This window comes from Pogona vitticeps, chromosome 4, assembly GCF_051106095.1.
Source record: "Pogona vitticeps strain Pit_001003342236 chromosome 4, PviZW2.1, whole genome shotgun sequence".
NCBI lineage: Eukaryota > Metazoa > Chordata > Lepidosauria > Squamata > Agamidae > Pogona > Pogona vitticeps.
The window spans coordinates 121,898,265-121,907,613 of NC_135786.1; the positions used below are offsets into that span (position 1 = coordinate 121,898,265).

Here is a 9,349-nt window from a genome sequence, read left to right on the forward strand (position 1 = left end):
AGAGAGGGAGAGAGAATAAAATAAGAAATGAATAAATACCTTGATTAAAATGATTCTTCATAAGTAAATATAAATGTTATCAAAGCACGGTTTATTGAATGAATAAAATAAGATCATCCATGATGCACTTTATGTGATTTACTGATAAACACATAAATATTGTTATATTGGATAATTATGATTTAAGAGTCATTTTTGATAGAGTGAGGAATAAATCCTCTGGTGGCAGCGAAAAGGAGTGAAAAGTAAACGTCATACCCGAAAGTGAGCCTGGGTTGTGTAGAAGAACAAACAGGGGAACTAGGAGTGTGTGACAGGTACATAATACTTAGGAAGAAGAGTATTAGCAGTTCTAACTTCTTTTCTGACTTAAATGAAAATCCATTCTGAAGAATGACTTTTCTCAAGAATCCTGGAATTCTTTCGAACCAAGACACCAAATTGCTAAAAAAAATTAAGCTCGGTCATGCCAAACAGGCCAGTTTCATCCAGAGAAGACAGATATCAGACCCAATCTGCAGGTTATGAAACATAATCCATCATGGAATCCAAAACAGAGGCAAAAACATTCCCTTCTCATTTGATCCCTCTAAGACAAAGGTTCCCAACCTTGGTTAATCCAGGTGTTCCTGGACTGCAACTCCCAGAAGCCTTCATCACCAGCTGTTCTGGCCAGGGTTTCTGGGTGTTGCAGTCCAAGAATGCCTGGGTTACCCAACATTGGGGACCACTGCTCTAAGATATTCTTGAAATTATTACAAACATCATACAACACCCATAAATGGTGGTATGAATGGAGGGTATGGACATGGATGCTTTCCTAGTTTAGAGGAAAACTAAGCAAGCATGCCTATTGTTTCCAATTTTGTTTGCATTTGTCATTTTTGCAAACTCTTAATTACTTTGGTAATTAAGAGCAACCCCAAATGAACAGGAATTAAAATTAATAGCAAGCAGTGCCTCATCAATCTGTTTGCAGACAATATAGCAACAGTCCTAGCTAATCCAATGAAATAAATCCCAAGTACTGAAGATGTGTTGAGCTCATTTGAAGCTATCCCGGGGCTTCAAATTAATAAATTCCAATATATCTCAGAAACGAGGGCAGCGTCCTGTTTTATTTTGTTATTTGGCTTAGTTGTTTCTAATTATATTATTAGCTACCATAGTAATATATTTTCTCTTTTTACCTGAGGCCAGAATGTTCCTTCTGAGCCAGCTTTAAGATAATAAAAAAGGGAAAAGACAGCATCTCAGTCAGTGCAGTGGAGGAATACAGAAAGCAGACAGACAAGTTAAACAAGGAAAATGTAAGAATATACACAAAATAAATAGTATAATAAAAGAATATACACAAAATAAATAATAAATCATATGAGAGAGAGATACTAATTATATATGTGTGTGTTATTTTATTTCTGTTTGTTTTGTTGACACAAGGGTGTGAAAGATGTACTTTCTAAGAAAATTACCTGTGCTAAAATTGCACTTCTCTAAACCTGCTCCACAATTCTAAATGGAATGAAAAACGTAACTTTGACACAAAGCTTAGCTAAAATATATACCACAAATCAGGAAAGCTACCATTAAGTCTGAGAAAATGGAAACCTCCCCCAAAATAGTTAGAAAGAGAAGGCACATGCATTCTACACATTTAACTTAATCATAATGCTCCTCTCAACTTGGATCTTTGAAACAGCCACATTGAGAGGTAAAATGCCAATGAATGCTACTTACAGTGAGCAACAGGAAGAAATGGCTATTTGTATTCATTCTTACTTGTGGACTTCCCGGAGACACTTGGTTGACCTTGTGAGAAATATGTTTACCAACAGTTGTGGAATTAAGGCAGAGTTTTGGTTTTGTGAAAGGTTATCACTGAGGTTGATGACTCATCATACCCAGGAATGCAAAATATGCATTTACCATGAGACACATTGTTACGGAGTCTATCAGTAGAGTCTAAGAGGAGGGTGGAGTGTGATAATTATATACACGCTTTTCCCTACTAAGAAGTGTGAATAGGACTCTGCTTATGGTTGGGAAGCAAATGTACATTTATATTCACTTAGAATCAAGTGGGGGTGCAGTGGCAAGCAGATGCATGGGACCCTATGCTCAAGAGCACATGATATTATTCTCTGGAAGCTATACCTCTAATCAAGTCACAGGATCTTTGAGCTGACAGAGGCATTACTCAGTATAAGGAGGGATAACTCTGTGTTTTAGATTTCAAGTAGCATGTGTGAGTGTGTATTTGTATGTATTTCAAATGATCTTTCATGGAGAAGATTTCTCAGCCTGTACTAAGCCAGAACATTCAAGAGAGGTTTAGCACACAGCACTCCCCCGTATGTGGAGTTTACAACACTCACACCACTTTGTTACATGGAACATTGTTCAACTATCTGAAATGTAAATATAAGCATACTTCATGCAATCTGAAGTAGCATGTGTCAAATGAGGTGGCTGAATTCTAGACAGACGTGTGGAATGGCTTTATGTTGCCATATATAGAACTGTCAAATAGGCCTGCGAATGAGCCATATATGTAAGTATTTACTCATCTTACAGCTTAGTGAACAGGAAACAACATTGCAAAATATTTTTAAGTGCTAGTGCAACTCTACAGCATCATTCCAATTGTGTGATCTTCGGTTGAAAGAACAGAGAAGGAGAGATAGAATCATGGGCCCACCACTGCCAAATCACCCAAATACTGTGAATTAGTCTTGGAAGTGAGATTCAGACCCAACACTTCACAAATTACTCTAGAAATCTTTCTCAGTTCCAGCAGGACATTGCTGTCATAGCGCACACAACAGAAGTGCCATAGCACTCCAGGAGCAGGATCCAGACCAACCAGAAGCAAAACAGCTTGTGTTGCCCAGAACTGGTGCCATGATTTCACAAGCAGAAAAGAATGTGAATTAGCCCAAGCCACCCATGGGTCACAGAAAGTGCAAACACCAAAGATGTTTGTTCTCTGGCCATCCTCTGATGCCATTTAGTGTTGTTCCCCCCCCCCCCAGCATCGTTCCTCAAAGAACTGATTGACTGTGTGGGGTCACATTTTATATATATATATATTTAGATGACCAATATATGTACTGATGTTTGTAATTTGCACATAGACAAAACACCTGCAGTACATTTTGCTGAAAACATACATCTGAGACTGTGTTCACCTGAAATGAGCCCTGCGTGTTTATGACAAAGATTGTCTGAGCAGTGCTCTGATTGGCTTGGAACCCGCTGGCCTCCCTTGCCCTTCCTGAAGTAGATTTTTAGGATAATGGCATTTCATTTTGCCCCCCACAAAAACAAAGTGCAGGAGACACCAATACATCCTTAGTTGGAGGCATATAGATGAAGTATCTTAAAAATGAAAAAAGTGGCCAGCCTTTCAGAATCACGAAGGTAGGGCAAGAAGACTTTAAAAAGTGGAGTTAATTCTGTGGGCCAGGAAGCTTCTCCAAAGCACCACGGGGGGGGGGGAGGACATGGTCAGGCTACAGAACGAAAGGTTGCACTCAACTGGTTAATTCAGTAAAGCTGGACTAATGCACACACTCCAACTTAGAAGTCCCTTTTACGAGTTGCAGAAGGCATAGTACCCACATTGGGAGGAAAGGATTATACCTCTATCTAGCACATTCCCCTGAACAGCAGGAGAGAACTGCAGATGTTGGGAGGGTGGGGCTTTGTTGCGGTGCTGCCAGTAGCTCCAGAGAAGAGCTCTCTCTGGAAAAACTGAGCCCGTCCGGGATCCCCTTTTTGAAATGGGGTTCAAAGGAGAGTCTAGGAGAAGTCTTTCTGAAGCAGATGGTGAGCAGCAGAAGGAGAAGAAAGGGATGCAAACCCGGACTTCTTCCCTCTGAAGAAATCACCGTGCACGGACCAGAGACAGGGAGTCATATTATTGGCACTGAGCCGTGAGTAACCCTTTACCGGGGGAGAGGAGAACAACCAATATAAGCTTAAAATATATAACAACTAAGTAAGCCGAAGTCTTTGATTTATGAAACAGCCTCATTAAGCTGAAAATAAGAATGAAAAGATCTGGCTGAAAGAAGAAAAGCAGCTGCGAGCCTATCTTATCAGTTTGCTTCAAAAGCGAAACTAAATGTCCTCCCCATGTGAACTCTTAATATAGCAAGCTGATTTCAAAGCCGAGAGAGTGAGACGAAAAAATAAATCTTATGTTTCTGGAAAAGAATCCCAGACGGTAACACCATCTGACTGGATGTAAGAGACTTGAGTTTGGTGAATGCAGTTTGGCTGGGACATGTCTCTCTTTGCCTTTTCCTGGACTTTGTGAACTGTTAATAACAGAATCTGGTGGTTTTCGGGAGAAGAAAGGGAGCTGACGTGGTCGACTGGAGTAAGGAGTATCAAGGGGTTAATGGAAAGATCATAAGATGGGCTTCAAGGACAACTACTGGACAGTTTGAGACTCTGTGATTGTTGTTTTGCTTGTTGGACTGTGCAGGAGTTTGAAAACAGAAGGTTGCTAAACTCGGGAGAAGAAGAAATAATTGTGCCACGGTTCTATTTGACTTTGAATTTTGCTGGGTTAAAAGCTGATTTTTATATTATAATATTTGGATAAAGATTGGAGGGAGATCTAAGGGGAGGTTTATGATGAGCAGTTCGGATTGTTGATAAAATTGTGAAAACTGTAGAAGGATATCTAAGGGGTGATCACTGTGGTTAAGGGCATAATATCATCTATACAAACCCCAAAGTCTCAGATGGCCTCCAAAAATTTAAGACAACAAATGGAGACTTGGTCTGTTCAATCCCAAAGTTTTGGAACAGTGGTACAAGAAATAGAAAAGGAATGGCAGATTACTATGCAAAAGATAATAACAACAGGGTTTCAGCAAGTGAATGAAGGTCTTAGCAAAATAGAAGATTTGATGAAAGTGACGAAAGAGGGGACAGTAGATGCCAAACAAAACTTAAATGAAGCTGTACAAACTTTAGAACCGTCTTTATTAGGCATGACACCAGGCAATATAAATGGGTTAGAGAGTTATCCAGTGACCTATGCAGCTTCCAAAATTAAAAAGCATTATGTTAAAAATCTCAAGGAAGCAGAGATACTGAAATAAGAGAATCTTATTGTGAAAATATGGGAAGTGGAAAAGTGTCAGATGGGCTGAAAGACTGTTCAACTCAAAAGGAAACTGAACGATGGGATGTATTTTATAAATGGCTGCACTTACCAGATAGTGTTGGAGTAACATAGAATTAAACTAAAATTAAATGATAAGATGAAAGCAGGAGGGTAATCAAACTGTGAAAAAGCAAAAAGTTGATTTTGTTATTGTAATATGAATTGATTGGATGATGGTATACTTTGTGTTCTCCTATCCCCCTAACCCTTTTTCCCTTTTACCTATTCCCCTTTACTTTTTGTATTCCCTATCCCTGTCCTTAAATAAATACTTTTAAAAAAACATTCCAAAGGTTGGAGCCACATCAATGATAGTGGTATCAAACTGTTGCAACTGTGGAGTGTACATACACTCTAAAGTGGCAGCTGTCAGTTAAAGTTTGTGGCAGTGCATTCCACAGTTTATCAAGGCTGTAGAAAGTAGTACTCCCTTTTATCCATCTGCTAGAGATGATATTCCATGTGGGAGCCAATTTCCAGTTACCCTGAAAACCAGTCTGTTTAGCTCTCTTTACCAAAAATATTTATTTATTTATTTATTTTATTTAACTTATATGCACCCCACTCTACCCAAAGGTCTCTGGGTGGCTTACAACAATTAAAATACAATAAAAAGATAAAAGAATTAAAATGCAATTAAAATAGTAATCAAGTAATCATCCTAAAGTACTTGCAGACTATTCCTCTAACAGGAACTTGCCACACTGAGAAAAATAGGCTGGTTTTAGTGCAGTTAAGATGCTACTGACATAACACACTGATAGGTAATAGCAACTCTGCCTATGTGTGTATACAGAAGCACCCACACACCAGTTAGCTGGATCCTGGCCTGTTTTTTAACAGATCATCATTTTCAGTGAAACTGTTTTATTTTCTTTTTGGTTAGGCTAAGCAGCAGCGTTGTGTGAGGGGAAAAAACATAACTTGATCATATTTTAAAGGTATTCTTTCCATTAAGAAATATGATGACTGTGTCTGTAAAATCAGTTTTGAGAATCTTCAAATGCACAGTCAGTGGCTTCCACTAAATCAAGGGTCGCATCCTCATCAGGCCGGGGGGGCAGGATTATCCTTCTCTGGCCCCACCAGGGAGGGCTTCGTGCACACCTGCTGAAATTTGGCAGTTTCAAAGGAAAGGTATTTGAAACACACACACAGAAGGTGTGTTTGCTTGAATGGGCTTTCCCCAACTGACTCCCAATGCAGCAAACTCTGTGCAGTTTGCTGTCCAAATTTAACAGAATGGTTTTTCACTGAATTTTATTGTTGCAACTGGGGGAAGCTAGGACTCGAAAAAGGACCTAAAGGCTGAAACAAATAAAGGGGTTTGCTCACTACCTTGGACATCTCCGTCACTTCGGTCTGCATCACAGAAGGATGCAAGAGAATGAAAGACTGCTGTGGAATTATGATCAGTCACTATCCCCAGACCAAAGGGCAGCATATACATTTTAAAATTAATGTTGTACAGTAGTCTGAATTTAGTTGAGGCCCCAATACAAGCATTATGCTGCAGTATTTCCAACCTTATCATTCCATTTGAACTTTCTTCCTAGCCCTCCTATGGGATTTCCTTTGGCAGTCAGCCTAACAGTTGTGTTTCATCTTTTCAGGGACCAATTGGAAGAGCTTTTCCACTGTTCAGAGGCTGACAAGACCCACAAAAAGTTTTCGTTCAAGGGCAGAGATCTCTGGAGCCCTTCTGCCTGCCTGCCAGCCAGCCAGCCAGAGCCACCATGGAGCAGATCAGCAACTTTTTCCACTCCATCTGGATTTTCATACACACCAAACACCAGGAAGGCATCTATAACACAATCTGCCTGGCTGTATTGCTGGGGCTGCCAGCTCTCGTCGTCCTGGTGGGCATTTTCATCTGTTGTCACTGCTGTTTCTGTGACCGCCGGCAAAAGGACAGTGGGCGCTACAGCAGCAGAAGCCCTTCCCAAGGGAAGAAAAGAAATAAGATGATAAGGAAGAAGAAGAAGGAAGAGGATCTGTGGATCTCAGCGCAGCCTAAACTGCTCCTGCTGGAAAAAAGGCCCTCGCTGCTGGCCTAAGGAAAGAATGGCAGGATACCAGTAACGTTTGCTGCCACCTGCAGGGCTCTTTGTAGCACTTCAATCCATGCACCTTAAAGCGAGTAAGGACCATACCGGTTCTCTCCTCTTTCAGAGGGACATGCAGCTTCTTTCAAAAAGCTTGTGCAATGAAGGGATGCCACTGGATATTCTGGGGAGTTCCTATAAGAGCAAGTATTTGCAATGCAATTGCGCCTGAGCAGAATAAACTAACATCCATGCCAGTATACATACAAGAGCATGTTTATGTAGACTCACCAGGACACTTCACAGCTATGAACAAATCATAGATATCTCTGGCCTTGGGCTGAAGGATGCGTCCGAGACTGTTTGCTCTAACAAATCTTACACTGACACCCGTTTGTGCAGTAGCAAGCAATACTGCTGTACGCATGCACACATACTGTATTGTCATGCCTATCATCGTACAAAATCAGATTGCACACAGAGGGAAAGAAGGCTCCTTCAGGCGGCTTAGGTGATTCTAAAAGGGGATTAGGGAAATTCGTGGAGGCTCAATAACTAAATAGAACCTTCAGGTTCAAAGGCAGTATACCTCTGAATATTAGAGGTTGAAGAACATACCTGGGGGGGGAAACAGTCGCCTCTTTGCTCTGTTTGTAGGTTTCCTAGAAGCATCTAGCTGGATCCTTTATTCGCAGGCAGTGAAGCCAGATGTGACAAATCTACCACAAGATCTTTCAGTAGGGTCTTTGAATAGAACCACAGCATGTGCCTCAGAATTAAGTGCAACAAGAACCCTAGTTTTTATCTTAACAAGTGCCAAACTGACGCAACAGGCCAAGGTGTCCCTGACTAATGCCTAGTCAAATTTGTCCAGAGGACGAGACAAAAGCAGAACTAGTACTGAATTCCTAGTATCAGCTAGAGAATCTACGCATTAGAATAATTGCTGAATAGTAAAAAACCACTTATGTAAGACTCACAGAGATTAGCAATAAGATCATGGCCAGTATTTCTAAGGTTGACATTTCAGTGTCTTTGTAAGCTCTTTGCCTCTGTCCAGAAAGATCAAAAGCAAAATAAATTAGGCAAAATAGGCAGACATACACAGCCAGTTTTTTCCAGTGCTATTCTACATGCAATTGTTGTTGTTGGTTAGTCATTATGTCCAACTCTTCATGACCCGATGGACCAGAGCATGCCAGGCCCTCCTGCCTTTCACTGCCTCCTGGAGTTGGGTTAAATTCATGTTGGTTGCTTCGCAGACACTGTCCAACCATCTCATCCTCTGTCATCCCCTTCTCCTCTTGCCCTCACACTTTCCCAACATCAGGGTCTTTTCCAGGGAGTCTTCTCTTCTCATGAGATGGCCAAAGGATTGGAGCCTCAGCTTCAGGATCTGTCCTTCCAGTGAGCAGTCTGCTTGCAATAGTCCATGTCTTTAAGCTAGTTATTTTCCAACCCCATAGATACCCAGTCAATTTCTTTTCCATTCCCCCCCCCCTTTCCATTTTCCTTCTCCAAACCCCCCAACCACAATTCATGGCTATCAGTATTGATTTTTTACAGTCCAGTCCAGGGTATGGAAACACATGCAAATATACAAACATGCATAGAGAGTGAGTGAGCAACATGGGGTTACCAGCACACACAGGATACCCCTGCTCATCTCTTAAAACTTTGCACTGCCACCCATCCACCACCAATGGACTTCTGTGAAGCAGTCTCTGTGGTTACCGTTGTGTGCAAACAGGCAGGATGAAGGGTAATAGATTGCCGGCATAACAGTGTGTGGAGCTATCTCTGTTTCCTAACAGCTTTTTTAAAAAAATCTGTAACCCTGCCAGAGTTTGGATGTAATGCTTTATAAGTAGCATTTGCCTATAATGTAAACAGTGGATCTTTTAGAAATATTGTTATTTTTTTATGTGCCAACAAATATTTATCTGTTAATTTCTTTTTATCATAATCTTTTTGGAAAAAAAAAAAGCCTTGGGAGCTATTTAAGGGGGGGGGTAAACAATTTCCTTGCTTTTTTAGACATTGTTTTCTAGAAAGATTGCGAAAGGCAGACAAAAAAGTAATAATTAACAGTGAGTTACAGATCTAACAAAGTAGCAACATT

At 40.6% G+C, this 9,349-nt stretch overlaps 1 protein-coding gene across 1 annotated transcript in view; it reads left to right on the plus strand.

Moving 5' to 3' along the window:
* KIAA0040 (KIAA0040 ortholog) overlaps positions 1 to 9,135 on the plus strand; it is a 28,656-nt gene extending 19,521 nt beyond the window's left edge. The window contains exon 2 of the mRNA XM_072998229.2: positions 6,796 to 9,135. Within this exon, the coding sequence (XP_072854330.2) occupies positions 6,919 to 7,239 (321 nt within the window). The 5' untranslated portion in view covers positions 6,796 to 6,918 and the 3' untranslated portion in view covers positions 7,240 to 9,135. The remainder of the gene's footprint in view (positions 1 to 6,795) is intronic.
* Positions 9,136 to 9,349: the final 214 nt, after the last annotated feature.